The 16,413-nt window shown below is 41.5% G+C and overlaps 1 protein-coding gene across 4 annotated transcripts in view; it reads left to right on the top strand.

Moving 5' to 3' along the window:
• PLXNB2 (plexin B2) overlaps nucleotides 1-16,413 on the top strand; it is a 251,973-nt gene that overhangs the window by 170,210 nt on the left and 65,350 nt on the right. For all 4 annotated transcript variants that reach the window (XM_062634239.1, XM_062634242.1, XM_062634241.1 and 1 more), the window contains 6 exons: nucleotides 1,796-2,905; nucleotides 4,579-4,761; nucleotides 7,198-7,320; nucleotides 11,054-11,154; nucleotides 13,313-13,439; nucleotides 15,107-15,257. In XM_062634239.1, coding sequence (XP_062490223.1) covers nucleotides 1,808-2,905; nucleotides 4,579-4,761; nucleotides 7,198-7,320; nucleotides 11,054-11,154; nucleotides 13,313-13,439; nucleotides 15,107-15,257 — 1,783 coding nt within the window. In that variant the 5' untranslated portion in view covers nucleotides 1,796-1,807. The remainder of the gene's footprint in view (nucleotides 1-1,795; nucleotides 2,906-4,578; nucleotides 4,762-7,197; nucleotides 7,321-11,053; nucleotides 11,155-13,312; nucleotides 13,440-15,106; nucleotides 15,258-16,413) is intronic.

The following is a 16,413-nucleotide window of genomic DNA, read 5'->3' as shown; positions in this document are numbered from 1 at the left end:
GAAGAATGGGTTATAATTCTTAGCCTTTTCTTGGTCACTGTCATATGAGGTCAACTATCATTAAAAAGTCAGGCTTGTGCTGTCCGTAATGTACTCTCTCTTCTCTAACTTCGTTTTAAAGTTACCTGCTTAATTTCGTACATGATAAGAGCTTTAGCAAAACAAGATTGAAGTTAGCCTTTTATTTTGTCTTTGTTACTATATTGACTTACATTTACTAAGTTTTTTGGGTTTTAGAAGTTAGAATCAGTCTGCTTTTAAAAAAAGAGTTCTCACTGTTGCACACACACTTTCTCTGTAGAGGAACAAAATGCGGTCAATATTGGAGGGCAGGAGTTGTCTTTCTGCATTGCTGGCAATGCTGGGGTCGTTTAGGGAGCCGGCAGATGGCTTGTGCTCACAAGTATCCTTCTCTCCCTGCCCAAGGTTCTGCAGCCTGGTTGTTGACATTTAACCTTAGTTATCCAGCGTAAATGATGATTCAGGCAATTCTTTTTCACATCCCACCAGAGTCTATTACTGCTGCCAAAACAGAGGTTATAGCTGACACAGGAGTATGGTTCCTTTTTGTCTCTTGTTTTGGCATTCTGTGCTCTTCTCCTCCTCCTACAAGGCTTTTGCTGTTAGCTTACTTTGTTAAATGTTTCTCTTGTTTTTTCCAGTTGGCTCATTTTTGGGGGTTCTTTATCCTTTCTATTCACAATTCCAGATATTTTCAGATTTATCTTGAGATTTCCTTTAAGTTTACAGGTGCTTTCCTCATCAGACTCCGGAGTCACATGGTTAACTTTGAAAATGAAAATACTGTGGATCATATTTGGTTTTCAGTACTTCCTCCAAAGAGTATTTGTCCTTTTCCCCCTGAAATCGGTGTGTTCAAACATGCCACCTTCTGTTTCTGTTCTCAGAACTAAACACTTGCAGAAAACACTGACAAAATGTTCTGTGCTTAGGAAGCCAGTTGGGGCTTGCCTCATTTAACTTTTCAGGTCAAAATTAGAACTCTTATTACAAGTTACAGAAGGTTTTGTCTCATTTCAAACAGCCAGGTGATCTGCTTGGGAAGTAAAAGCAAAGAACAAGCCCAGTAACAGAATCTTAATCCCATAAAGCTCTAAGTGATGTTCTTAAGGCAGATTTGAAACTAGGAAGTGTCAGTACTCTAGTGAATTGGAATGTGAAGTGGTAATGCATACCAGAGGCCAAAGGCAAATACTGGGGTCTCTACCATCTTCCAGCTTTACATTGGTGAAGGATTTGTGTAACACTTTCTCAAAGAGCATCAGCAGCCAGTTGCAGACTTACTTGTAGTCAGTTAAGGTTTTTTTTCCTTTCTGGGGAAAGTCCTGCAACACCAAATCTCTCAAACATTTTTATGCAAAGTTTCCCCCTCTGTTAAGGGAGAGCCACATGAAACACTGAGATCCCCCAACTTGTTTTTAAGACCTCGACAATAACTGATTCACACAGTATGAAGCTGCCTGAAGAAGCACCACCACTTCTTGGCACTCTGTGTTGCTTCAAATTGTCTGTTGTTCTCATTGTGCTTTAGCACAGGATTGATTATCTAATTGGTTATATGATAGTCATTTAGACATATGACATTGTTTAATCCTTCCCCAACATATTAAATTGCTAGGCAATTAACAGGGTTTTAGGCTTTCCATAATCTTCATGTTGTCCACACAGGCATAAGCATATTTGTGTCTGAAATTGTGAAAGAAAAAGAAAATTCATGTTGCTGAATTTTATGTATTTTCTTTTATATGTTTCACATTCTTCTTTCCCTTTTTAGGTATTAATAGAAATGGCTTTATGGATCTGGACACTGAGCATTTGGAGCTGTTTTTGCATCAGCTTATCCAGAAATGAGGAACTTAAATTTTTTCAGAGTGCTACAGAGCTAAATCATCTAACAGTGGACAATGACACCGGGATAATCTACTTGGGAGTGGTAAATGCTCTGTATCAGCTTACAGAAAACCTGGAAGTAATAAGGTTTGTAGAAACAGGTCCAAGAAAGGACAACAAAAAGTGCACACCTCCCATTGATGAAAATCAATGTAAAGAGGCAGTACTGACTGACAATTATAACAAATTACTGTTACTGAACAAGGCGGATAAAACAATTGTGGTGTGTGGAAGCCTTTTCAAGGGAATCTGTGCCATCAGAGATCTAGAAGACATTAGCAAAGAGAAGTATTATGTAGACAGTAGCGGAGAAAAATCCTTTGTAGCAAGCAACGATGAGAATGTATCAACTGTGGGATTGATCACTTCCTTGAATAACGACCGAGTGCTGTTTGTTGGGAAAGGGAATGGACCAAATGATAATGGAATAATTATCAGCACTCGGCAGCTCTACGACAGGGATGGGAAAGACATTTTCGAAATGTATACAGACTCAGCAGCTGTTAAGTCAGCTTATCACTCATCAAGCACACAACAGTTTGTGGCAGTCTTTGAGGATAAAAATTATGTTTATTTTATTTTTAACCAGCAAGAGAAACAGCCCGTCAATAACCGCACACTGATTGCACGCCTGTGCAAAGATGATGCCCATTATTATTCCTACTTTGAAATGGACTTGGGTTGCAAGGATGATGATGGTGCCTATGATCACTGTCATTCTGCTTACGTCACTACTCCAGGAGAAGAGCTGGCTGAGAGCATGGCTCAGCAGAGACAAACTACAGATGCTTTCTCAGATGACAAAGTTCTTCTTGCACTCTTCAGCAAAGTAAACAAAGATAGCGGCTCTCTGAAATCTGCCATGTGTGTCTTTTCCTTGCGGCATATCAATGAAAAGATGGAAAAAAACCGAAACGACTGCTACACTAAAAAGAACACCAGCTCATTTTACAAACTTTTTTCAGCAGAAAACCCGTGTGCATCACATGGACTGGTAATATCAGTATCAGTGTTATAATCTGTGTTAGAATTACAGGAAACTATAAAACTGCATGTTTTGGGTTGGCTTTGAGCTAAACTACAGTGAAATCACATGACTGAAAAATCAATAGCTGAATTCACTGTAGTAGTGGAATGTGGTTGGGTGGTGGCAGAACAGGTCAAGCAAGAAGTGGCAAGATAGTAATAATTTTGAGTCTTTTAGAAAACATTTTATGTCTTCTGAAAGATGAATGTTGGTTTCATAAATGCATTTCTTTTAAAAAGTTCCTTCTGGTATGGAAATTACTGAATCAAATGCAGTGATTTGTTATGCCCATGATCAGCTTCCAGATGATCACTACAGACAATTCTGGTTTCAGCCAATATATTTAAAATGTTTTAAATGGTATTAAGAATCTCGTAGGTGATATCTGGAGTTCAGTCTTGTTTCTCACTTGAATTTGAATTTTCAGGTATACGGAAATATACGGAAATATATGGAAATACACGTTTCTTATATTCAAGTACTGTTAATATTTTGCTTCCTCTCAAAATAGTTCCATAGCATGATGGCCATCTTTTTATGCTTGTCACTACCTTGGCTGTAAGGTTTTTGGAGAGCACTGTTATAACCCTCCAGATACGGTTTTTCAGTTTACAGCTATTTTCAATTTACTGTCTCTGGGAGGCAGTCTTCAGCATCTCTGTTGACTTTATGATGGTTTTGTCCACACCACCCTACACTCAAGCACTGTTTGTTCATGCCATTGTTACTGCAGCTAACCCTAAACCAGGTTGAGGAACTGAATCATCTTAAAAATAACTCAGCCAGCTTTAGGGGGATGTCTTAATTCCCCAATCTGAGCAAGGTACACACTTGCATAAGCAGCTGAAAACAGCTGAAGATGGTGTTCTGGGAATACCTTATGTTGATATTGACCCATAATCCTTCTTCTCATGAAACCACAACCATCACCCACACAGTAGGTCACTAGCACTGATAAAAAGCCTAAAGAACACTTTTTGCTTCCAAACACCAGTGTTACTTCAGTACCCTGCATCTGAGCTAAGCATCAAACACAGGAGTCCTGAGTGTGACAAGTAAAATGGCGGTGGCTTCCAGCAAAAAGGAGGTGCAGATTTCAGATCAGAAAGACAGTTGTGTTACCAAATATAGCAGGAAAGTCAAGGTGTGAATAAACTTCCTTCTGGTGGCACTCCCTGCAGCTCAGCCTTGAAGTATAGTAAAGGGGGAATGTGTTGAAGCTCACGAGACAGTTGCCAGTGGGTTGCATTTCTATGGAGAGCAGCAAATTAAGAAACAAAACAGCACTAAAAAACCATCTTCAACACAAAACTAGTCAACCCAATTTGTAGGACAAGTTCATTTTAATTAAACAGACTGGTTACTTTTTAAACTGTGCTGCTGTAATGAAATAGACACAAAAAAATTCTTTCCCCCTTGTCTTCTGGAAAGTGAAAGCATTGAAGTTTGCAATTAGTAGGCTGCTTTCTGAGTGCTGCCTGTTGGCTGGGGGAAAACGGCCAGACAATCCATTTCTCTCTTTCCACTCTTCTATGTCTGAGGGGTATTATACTGACTGGTAATAGGCTTGCACTCCATTCTTAGCTAGGAATTAGTGATCTGAATGTTTAACATCTCTCTCTATTGCTATTCCTTATTAGAATGCAAGCAAAAATTTCCCCTGTGGCTCCGAACACTTGCCATACCTTTTGGGAAGTAAGAATGGTGTTGTAGAGAAGCCGGTACTGCAAAAAGAAGGGATGAATCTCACAGCCGTCACTGTGGCTGTGGAGAATGGGCATACTGTGGCATTCCTGGGAACGTCGGATGGTAAAATCCTTAAGGTAACAAACTGGACTTAAAAGCCTGGAAGGTGTTTAAAAGATCATGAACTGTAGAGATAGCATACTTTACTCTGAAAGTAAATGGCATTTATAAGATCACATACAAGGAGCAAATTCTCTTAGAGCTTAGAGGTATTTTTAATTTCAGTGAAAAACCACATTATTTCTGATGTACCTCAGCTATCCGATACACAGATTGAATTAGCATCGCCTGAATGGCACTTTTCCCGAAGGATTACGTACCTACTGAGAGCCCTAAGTAAACAGCCTTAGGTAATCTAACAGCTGCTCTAGCCTTATCTCTATTCAAGCCCATACTAGTTTAAGAACAGTTTTCATTTTGTAATCATTCTGGCCATTCAGTGAATAGATATGGCAGTACAAAGCCCAAGCTGGAGCTCTGCTAAATTCTGACTGCATGGTGTGAGGCTCAAAGGTTCACATGTTTGGATGTCAAAATGTCCAGAATGCAACAGCAAAAACCTTACTTTGTTTGAAGAGGAGTTATGGCCATGTGCCATCATGCAGTTTGAAGCTGAAACTGTTGGTTACCATAAGAGAAGACAACAAATTTGAACAGCTTCAAGTGCAAAACCTCTGAGTTGAGAATTTTAATTTTACAGCACTAAAATAAATCAGTATTTACAAAAAAAAATTAAAAATAACAGCTCTTGCCAGCAGCAAGCATTTTCTTTTCATGAGTTTGATGCTTTGCTTTTTGCTTTTGATGCCATTTACTTCAAATGAAAATGATTTCCCTAATGCGAATTTGTGAACTTGAGTAAACACAGGATTTTCATTAATCATAGAACCATTCAGGTTGGAAAAAACCTTTAAGATCACCAAGTCCAACTACAAACCTGGCACTGCCAAGTCCCATCAAAACATAGGTGCCGCATCTACATGTATTTTAAATACCTCCAGGGATGGTGACTTCACCACTTCCCTGGCAGCCTGTTCCAAAGCTTGACATCCCTCCTTGTGAAAAAATTTCAGCAGCTTCATTGCTGCTCTTTGAACATGCACCTCAATGCCTTTATTGTAGTGAGGGGCCATAACTGAACACAGTGTTCAAGGTGTGACTTCACCAGTGCCGAGTACAGGGGCATGATCACTGCCCTGGCCCTGCTGGCCACACTATCTCTGTTACAAGCCAGGATGCCGTTGGCCTTCTTGGCTGCCTGGGCACAAGCTGGCTTACACTCAGCCGCTGTTGACCAACATCCCCAGATCCTTTTCCACCAAGCAGATTTCCAGCCACTCTTCGCCAAGCCTGTAGCATTGCATGGGGTTGTTGTGCCCCAAGTGCAGGACTCGGCGCTGAGCCTTGTTGAACCTTATACAATTGGCCTTGGTCCATGGATCCAGCCTGTCCAGATCCTTCTGCAGAGCCTTCCTACCTTCCAGCAGATAACACTCCTGCCCAACTTGATGTCATCTGCAAAACTTAGTGAGGGTGCACTCGATCCCTTCATCCAGAGCATTGATACAGAACTGGCCCAACTGCTGAGCCCCAGGGAACACCACTTGTGACCAGACGCCAGAATGGATTTAACTCCATTCACTACCACTCTTTAGGCCTGGCCATCCAGACAGTTTTTTTACCCAATGAAGAGTACACCTGTCCAAGCCATGAGCAGGTAGATTATCCAGAATGCTGTCGGAAACAGTGTCAAAGGCTTTACTAAAGTCTAGGTAGACAACATCCACAGCATTTCCCTCATCAACTAGGCAGGTCGCCTTGTCATAGGAGAACAAGTTAGTCATGTGGGACCTGCCTTTCATAAACTCATGCTGACAGGGCCCATTTGTTTGGTTGTCCTGTATGTGCAACATGGTGACACTCAAGCTGATCAGCTCCGTAACACTCCCCAGCACTGAGGTCAGACTGACAGGCCTGTAGTTCCTCAGATCCTCCTGACCCTTCTTGTAGATGGGCATCACATTCACTAACCTCCCATCAACGGGGACCTCCCCAGTTAGCCAGGACAGCTGATGAATGATTGGAAGTGGCTTGGTGAGCACTTCCAGTAGCTCCCTGAGTGTATCCCACCCAGCTCCATAGACCTTTGTGTGTCTAAATGGTGTAGCAGGTCACTGACCATTTCCCCTTGGATTATGGGTGCTTCATTCTCCTCCCCATCCCTGTCTTCCTTCTCAGGGCACTGGGTACCCAGGGGACAACTGTTTTTACCATTAAAGACTGAGGCAAAGAAGGCACTAAGTACCTCAACCTTTTCTTCATCCTTTGATCACTGTGTTTCCTCCCACATGCCATAAAGGATGGAGGTTCTCCTTAGCTCTCGTGTTGTTATTAATGTATTTGTAGAAGCACCTTTTGTTGTCTTTTACCACAATAGCTGGATATAATGATAAGGGGGGGGGGGGGGGGGGGGGGGAATAAGCAAAATTAACTTTCTTTCTTCCATGAAATAGGTGTTCCTGTCATCCACTGCAACTGAGTATAGCTCTCTTACTATTGAACTGAACAAACCCATAAAGAATGACCTGGTCCTTGACCAAACCCAAGAAAATCTGTACGTGATGACCACAGACAAGGTATGTCCTGCTTGCAATAAGGACCAGGTCTATTTTCACTTTCTCTGCATCTTTACCTGAGATTTGTACATTTCTCAGTTGTTCCTGGAAGTCACCCCATTTGGTGGGACTCCCCTGGCTCTGTGTGTATGAAGATCTTTCTCAAGTCTAAGCTGATGGACTTGGCTGTTGTGACTTGGAGAACTGTGGTATTTAGCAATTCGAAATGGAAAGTGAGTTCACATCTGAAGCTCTCTTATGCTGTCTGTGAGAAGCTTGCAGTTGAGATGTTTGGCACCAGCATGTCACACAGGGTCAAGCAGCCCCAGCGTTCACTCTGGTGTCCATGGGGCACTGGTGAATGCTCTAGCTGCCATCAGTCCTTATCAGGAGTACTTCAGGATTTTGGATGCTGGCAGCATTTACATCTGCAAAGCTGCCAGGAGTTTTTGTGGGTTTTGCTGTCAAAGAAGCAATAGAGAGAATTACAATTTTTGGAGATGCTTTTGTTCAAGTTGCTGCTAGTGAGTGCAGAAGGAAAGGTCAGACTTCGCTACAAGAGGCACAGGCAGTCTCTTCTAGGTTCTCCTCTGTGCTGGCAGGTGAGAGACAATGGAGGTTTGTAAAGAAAGGAAGAAAAAAAAAAAGAAAGTAGGAGATGAAAGGGATGCTGGATTTCTCCTTCACCTCCAGATGTAATCCTCTTCGACACTTCTCTGTGGTGGCTGGAGCTGCCAACCTCAAACTTGTGGTTCAGCAGCTCTCCGGGACAGGAGTGGTAACAGCCTGCAACCATCTGCAGCATTGACAGTGACATGGAATGGGACATGGGAAACACTCCACAGCACTAACATGGGGAAATGAGGAGGGGCTGTGAAAGGAGAGATTTTTTGGGAAAACAGTGCAATAAGAATGCTGTCTGTCTGTTTTATAAAAGCATTAATATGAATTCCTACTGCAAGAATGTTATATTCTAGCTGAAGATTTTCAGACTAGAAGCCACATTGGAAAAAATGCCAGATAAGCAACTGATAAAGCATTTAAAAACATGACAGTTTATGGGGAGAGATTACTGTTTGGTTTTGTGGGTTTTTTGTTGGGTTTTTTTTTGGAGTAGTTGATGCTTCTCTTTGGGCTTTTTCTCAGATTTGGAACATAATCCCAAACATAAGTGTTGTCCGTCAAAGCCTGGGTACCCTGGCACCCCACTTGACAAGCTAGCGTGTTGCTTAAAAGGTCCTGCAGTCCCCGCCAGAGCCACTGAGCAGCACAAGAGATGGCAGCAACCTTGAAGGAGGACAGGTGTTCTGGTGACAGACTGCTTGAACTGGTAGAATTTAGGAAGGCCACACACAAATTTTTCAGAGAAAATTTGCAAAACAATAATTCCATCTCTTGAAAAGTTTAAATTTAGAAAGTGGTAAATGTCTGCCAAGGAAAGGATTTCAGTTCAAGCTTTTCCCAGAAGCTCTCACAAACACTGCAATTTCTCAATAATGCAAATAATAGTTTTCTTCTACAAAACCTGCTCAGCTTAAATATGAATAACTGGAGTTGGGAGCTCTGTAAAGACATTACATTACTGTCATCTCCAGGAGTTAGTTACAATGAGCAGCCCCTCCCCCTTTTAGAAGCAGATAGACAAGGAGGAGAATGGAGGCCTTCAGAGCTGGGAGACGTAAGCAAGGGGAAAAGAGTAAATGCTGAAATGTGCTCTTCTGGGTTAAGCATGGCTGGAAGTTGTGGGAATAGAGATATCAGAACCCCACTGGAGTTAAAATGGTTTAGAGATATTTAAAATAAGGTAAACAATAAGGGAAGGCTAGCATTGCTGATAGGCATGCTTACTGCTAAGCTACCTGGCAGATGCAGCCTGCCTCAGCATTTGGAAATGAACTGCTTGGGCTCTCTAAGCACTTGAGCAAACTGAAAGTGATGATGTGGTGGGTGATAACTTGAAACAGCCTTTAAAAAGAAATCAAATTGAGAGAAATACAGGGGAAAATGATAGGGAGGTTAAGAGCCATAGTGAGAAATAAGCTCTTGCTTTCCTGTTTCACTTCTCCTCCCAGCTTCTGCTTCTGTGTCAGTAGCAGTAGGTGGCTTGGAGCAAATGCTTTCAAAACTCAGCCTTCTCCTCCCTGCTCTGTTCCCAGAGCTTGGGCAGAGAGCAGGAGAAAGCTCTGGCAGCTTCTTGGGGGACTTGGAAAGGAGCGTACCACCCCTGCCGTGCTCATGCTGATTCATTACAAGTGAACATCACTGGGAGGATCCCAAATTCCTACGGTACCTACCATACTGGGAGGAAAGCAGAAGCCTGTGGCAGTCACTTACCACGATCACTAGCTTGTTTGCTTGTTTTGGCTTTTACCACTCTTTTTGATTAAGAGTGCCAATTAGAAAATCTCTAAAATTAGATTCTGTGCAGTTTGTAGCTGGCTGTAAACGGAGCTGCTTTTCCTTTTATTTTTTTTTTAATCCATTAAGTTTACATAAAACTTGCAGAGATGGCACTCTCCGGGGCTTGTTTCTGCCTGCCAGAATTATGAAATAAATACTTTGTCATAAAAAAGCCATTCACTGGATGTTAAATTACTCGTGGGTACCAGTTAGTGAAGCAGAGTGCCAGTAACTCAGCTCCACTTAGGTAAGAATCTGTGGGAGAATGCAGAAAAAGTAAACCTCTGCATTAATAAACGCCAGAAAACTGCCCAATATTGACATTTTTCCTTAACTGAGTCAGACTGAACTCTTAGAATGTGAAAGAAAATGCTAAACTCAGACTTCCAAAGTAGTTTCATAATTGCCAGTTGTCTTAAATGAGAGGATATAAGGTAGAAAAAAGAAAAGCTACATTTCAGAGTTACTGTTTCTAGACTTTTCACACTCTTTAAACCATACTCAACAACAGGAAGATGTCTGTCCCATTCTCCTTTTGCATCATTTCAGCAGTATAACTAGAAGGGGTGGTTGTGTGCTGGCTCCTTTTTCTGTGCATCAAAGAGGGACAAACTTGTTTATTCTCAGCACCAAAGGAAATCAAAACCAGAAGCCATATAGTTGCTGGGGGACTGAGACATGAGGACTGTTGATGCTCTTTTCCCCGCTGCTTCCTGTGGTAATTATTTCCATTTTCTCTCATGAATGTATTGCATGGTGGAGGGTTAGGCACCGAGCAGTACAGTAACCCAAAGTACCCTGGCGCTCTCACGCTTGCAGACTTTCTGAAATGCCCTCTGGCTAAAAGTGCCACTGACGGTCACATTTCCAAACAATTTATGTCCATGCTAGTGATACAGAGGGGAAGATACTCTGTTAAAAAATGGTCTAGCCAGTGCCAAGTCTGCCTTTTGAAAGTATCTGTCCTGCGGTAGCTGTTTCTTGAATTCAGAGCGTTCTTGATGCAGTGTCTGTCCTGCAGTGACTGCTGTAATGTGGATTTTCAGAAGTAACTGGAGGAACTGAAAAGCTCAATTTTTGCAAGACTTGCTTGTGATTCTTAACAGTGTTACTTTGAAGAGAGATAATATTGGAAAGAAGCAGGTTAAATGTGTAAATATGGACTCTTTTAAGGGGAAAATAACTAGACTCTGTTTTTGTATGTATTTTCTTAAACTCAGGCTGAGCTCTGATCATAATAATACAGGGCCAAGTCTTCTGCTGCCATGGCACTGTACAACCCTGTCCACAAGCATTCAGTCTCCTTGTGCCCTCTTCAGATCTGTTACAGTTTGCCTTCCTTTGGGTTCTCCAGGTGCATCGGCTGCCTGTGCAGGACTGCCACAAATATTCAGACTGTGAGAAGTGCACTCAAGCGAGGGACCCATACTGCGGCTGGTGCGTCAGAGAGGGCAGGTGAGTGCTGCTGGGGATTTCCTGGGTACAGGCAGTGGAATAACTCAAATTCTGACACATGCTGTGGGCTACTGCTCAGCGTAGTGATCCCAGCTCTTTGTACGCAGCCTTATGCTCCTGATAGTGATATAGTATTATCACACAGACATTGGTATCACTCTTCTGTGCACACAAATTCTTGACTTCTGCAGATTTGTTTAGTTTGGGAAAATACATACTTTGCTGCTGGCACTGAAAATCAGTGAACATCTTCTAACCGATGTGTTATCACTCTCTGAACTGTATGGTCAAATGTCCTCCCAGAAATTACAGAGTGCTGCCTATTTAAAATCAAAAACTAGAGCATATATTTTAAAGTAGATCAAGAAAGTGTAGAAAAGAACATAAAAGAAAAATCTGTTCATATCTGAAACAAAGTACATAGCTCAAATGCTAGTTTTCTATATATAAACATCCATCTATCAAGACCTGTAGCTACACTGAACCCCCACCTAAAGCAGAAGAGCAGAAAGTGGCATTTGGCTGACTATCTGCAGAGGGTAACTGAATTAATATTCAAACACATGTAAACTAGGACAGCGCTGAGCAGCTCTGGAATGTCTCTTTTTTGCACTCTGCACTGATCGGAGTGGCGAGAGGGAAAAGCAGTCCTGCAGCTCTTTTTGGCTACTGAGTTAATTAACCCCTTGGCACAAGTGGTTGGAAATCCATGTTTCTAAGTACTTTCTGTTGAAACAAAGGGGCTATTTAATTATAGTATGCAGATGAATTTCAGGCTTCTAGTTTCCTGTCTGAAAATGTGAACTATCACATTAAGTTACCTGTCAGCCTGATGGGTAGCATAATATGGAGCTCTGCCGAGAAACTTCTGTGGTGCATGCAGGTTTATGTGATATACTGTAACTTCAGCCTGGGTTTCAGTTGCTGTGAATGAAACCTGGGGATTTAGAATATGCACCTCAAACTCCTCCTGCGCTGCTGGGAGTTGAAGGCCGTGTCATATATCATACAAAAGGCAATTTTCCCTAGATTTCCCTTCAGATTTCTGATATGATCACTGACCTCAATATCTCAAAGTATTAATGGTCTTGAGAACAGGCAAACATGAATTTTTGCATTTGCTAGTATTTAATTCCAGTGGGGAGAAAAAAATGTTGGATTTCTATTTTTCTCATCTGCAGCACATTCTGTCTTGTGATCGCACACAGCACTTAATAGTGTGTTTAGGGATATGCTACATGAATGTAGACTCTTTGAAAATGGTATATTTAAGGGTAGCATTACCAGAACTGTGCATCAACTGGCCTGTGTTGAAGTCCCTGGTGAGTTAATAGACTCCTGCTGCAACAGCCAGAGATCCTTCAGCATTTTCTCCTAAACTTTGCACAGAATGGAAAGAATGTGCATGAGGCTGTCCCCACACACACTTCAACAAGCTTTTTCAACCACACATGCAGCTTCTGCAGTGCAGCATCACTTTTTTCTGCAGTGCCTGTGATTGAGCTGAGAAAATCTCCCCCTATTTTTGGTGGGGCTGCACAATTGCTTTTGTCTTCCCATAATGGTAACAGCGCCCTGGCAGACAGCCCTCTCCAATAGTGGCAGCAGCTAAGGAAAACTGACTACGAAAGTAACATTTAAAATGCTACTGTTTCGCAGGAGCCCTCCTCCGGCCTGTGTACCTGCAGCAGCATTTGCTCTCATAAGCGGGGCGTCCTAGCACTGGCAACACATAGGTGTCTGCCACTTGACCTGCAGGAAAAACAGGCTGTTCCCACTCATTCAGGACTTTGTTGTATGCTGCAATGAAGATTAATCAGCCTGGTTTCAGATGATCAGTCAATGGCTCCGTTGCTGATGGCTTATGTGCTGAATATTATTGCCTCTGTATGTATTTGGGTTGCCTAACCATGGGTGGTGTCCAAAATAGTATAAGCATGTTTCCCCACTTGCTTTTGACATTTGAGATCATCAATACTTATTCTACCCCTTATTCTATTCAAAATTGTCTAATAGCAACCTGAATAGTCAATATTAAAGCAAATTCCCAGTCGTATTGTAATTTCAGGCTCTAGTCCTGAAATTGTTGCATGATTCAGAGAAAGCAGAGTCCAGCTATAATATTGCTTTGCTTTGGTTTCTGTTCCTGTTTTGTCAGGTGCACGAAGAAGGCAGACTGTGAAACAGCCGACAAGGAGAACCACTGGCTGTGGAGCCCAAGTGGCACATGCATGACTATCATTAGTGCAAACCCTCTAAACATGAGTCGCAGAGCCCCTACTAAGGTATGACAAGAAATTGCTTTCCCTACATGTTCTTAAAGCACATTGATGTGACTGACAGGATGGTGAATATCTGCATTTCTTCATGCACAGTGGAAAATAGGAATAAGGAACTGTTTAGGGTATCTGAATCTCTGCTGTTTCTCACAGTGTTCTTTCTTGCCCACTGTTTTTGCAGGTTGCAGTTCATGTTTTCTTCTGAGAAATGTTTTTTTTTACCTTCTCTGTAAACCGAAAATGATGCACTAGTATGGATCATAAAGCACTTACACTTAATCTGAATATTATGAAAGTGTTGCACAATGTTGTATAACCCATAAAAAGTAATTGATAGGGGAGATTTCACGCTGCCCTTTCAGCTTACTTGAGCATAAACTTAAGTAAGCAGTGGAGCCAGTGGATTTGCCTACACAGCAAAGTCAGTCTGGGTACATGGAGAAGGTAAATTCAGCATGCAAAACGACTCTGTGGCAACAAAACTGGGTGTTCAGAATGTGACCAGGGTGTCATAGCTTGCTCTAACTGCAAATGAAGCATGCCAGTGCAAACTGAGGGCTTCCTGGACTGCTCAGCAAGTAAAATAAGTAAAATGGCTTTTAATCCCTCTGAATCATAAAGCAAGAGACTTTCGCTCAAGTAACTTTAATTCCATTCTTAACTGGTGTAAACAGCGTTGTGTTAAGGCTCATTTCTATGTTGAACAAAAGTGTTGGTAGAGTGTAACTAATCTACTTAAATTCCATACCTTCTCTTAGTCCAGATCTTGTCAGTTTGTGTTGACAAGTCTCCCATGTCTCATATCAGCATCTGAGGCCAAAATACATAAAACCCAAAACCAAATCCAACTTCAAATGAGCTTTTACATGCTGCCTGTAACAGCACTGATGCCACTGTCCCCTTGTGATGCCTTTACTCACCAAAGTTCACTGCAACTTTGTCATTTCTAGTTGCAGTACAAAATGGAAGAAGTTGTAGTGTATAAGTAGTACACCTGAAGCATTATATCAACTTTTTTCTTCTTTCCTTGCTAAGTTTCCCTTCTTTTTTTTTTTTTTTTTTGCTTTTAGTTTCTCACATGCACTCATTATCAACAGTTTCCTTGAGGAGGTTAAGATCTCACAGTCATTTAGAAATCTTTCTTCATGATAGAACTCAGTGGGTTTCTTGCATGTAGGCAAGAAGTCTTGAGGAAGCCTCTTTTCTGTTCAGCCCTTTCAAACTCCAGTTTTTCCAGCCCATCCACCCTTCATTTCATTATTCACCAGTAACACCTAAGTTAATACGATTTTAATTAAGTTTGTCAGCATTTAAGTGTTAACCACTCTGTTTACTGTTGCTAAACTGGATACTGAGGACAACAGTAAAAGGCTTTAGGTGTGTCTGTACAGACTCTTTTGTTCCAATCTAATGCATTGACAGGACAAGAGGGTTTTTTACCTTTCTAATTCAGCATAGAGCCAGTTTGGAGCAATTAGTAAAGGTGTAAGAAGAAAAGATTAGCAGATGGGAATAAATAAAAATTGAAGGTGAGAACCATCTTATGGGATACTGGCTAAAATGTTGCTGCTTGCCAAAAAGAACAGAGCAGTCGAAATCCTCTGGCCATAAATCTCACTGGGCCTTGGTTCATTTCCTTCAGACATTTTACCCTTTTTACGTTTTGTTTCCAGGTGGAACTGACTGTAAGTCCATTGCCAACTTTGACTGAGAGTGACCAGGTCTTGTGTACGTTTGGTGAAACAACACATTATGCTCAGTTAAAAGAAGGGATTATTATCTGTGATCCACCTGATATAATTCCTCCGACACCGAAACACCAAGGTAAAGAAATATTGCTACCCTCCACGTATAATAAGAGGAAAGAATGTTTCCTGCTGCTTCTAATGCGATGTTCTTATATGAGCTGCATACAAGTATTTTTCTTCTTCTCGTCCCTTTCCCCAAATAGTCAATTGCTGAACTCTCTGTTCAAACTTTTCCTTTTTTTTCAAAAGGTTTGCTGAAACTTTTCCCATTACTGTATTTGCAAGCTGTAGCATTCCCTGTGTTTCTACCAGGAGCCTGAAGCAGGAGCTTGGCAGAGGCTTAGGTGCAGAGACAGAGAGATGCTGTTCTCTGTTCCAAATAAACAAACCCCAGCTACTCTAATCTTAACCTAATCACTCTGGAGTTGTGGGGCCAGAAGAGCTGCATATGTGCTTCAGATGTGAAGTTTTTCATGTCTGATGCCTTAGTTTTGCTCTAGTCAGCAGACTGCAGTCAGTGGCTTATTTTCTGGTCCAAGTCACAAGGTTGTCCTTTCTCTCATAAAGCTTTCTGCCTTCTAATGTGTGCCCTCCAGCTTCTGCATTAGTAAGACCAGTGGAAAAATATGTGATTATGTAATTAAAGGCTGTATCATTGTTCTGAACCACTGATTATATGCTTAAGGTCTATGGCAACCACAATTCTTGTGCTGTTTCCTAGATAGTGCTTTAATCATGCTTTGAGTTCTTACGTCTTGATGCATAAACACATGGGATAAAACTGGTTACACAGCACTGTTTATTTAAAACAAACAAAAAGATAAAAAAAAAAGCAAACAAACCAACAAACAGGTGCTCTTGCAGCTCCCAGAGATACCCTTACTATGTATCACAAGGGCACCCTTTTGTATGTATCGTAAGTTATAATTCTCTTAAGTCTGAAACAGGTCTGAAATCCAGGTTTAGTTGCAGAAAGAGTAATGATGTTTAAAATCTCCCTCCTGAGTTTTAAACTAGCTGGGGTGTGTCACAGCACTAGATTATGCTAACTGTTCAAGCAGCACTATGCTATTTAGGGCAAGTTCACATTCCCTAAATATTTTGTAAAGCAGGTTGGTAAACATGACATCTTCACATCTTCCAGCATCAAATGTGAGACTAGAAGTCTGTCAGGGATGGCATTAGAGTAACCGAGCCAAACAGAAATAATACGCCTATCTGGGTTGGTTGCA

This window comes from Pezoporus occidentalis, unplaced genomic scaffold (genome assembly GCF_034315485.1).
Source record: "Pezoporus occidentalis ecotype Australia unplaced genomic scaffold, CSIRO_AGI_Poc_V1 ctg42, whole genome shotgun sequence".
Classification (NCBI taxonomy): Eukaryota; Metazoa; Chordata; class Aves; order Psittaciformes; family Psittacidae; genus Pezoporus; species Pezoporus occidentalis.
Note: the sequence above shows the minus strand (reverse complement) of the source record. Positions and strands in the feature narration are given on the sequence as shown.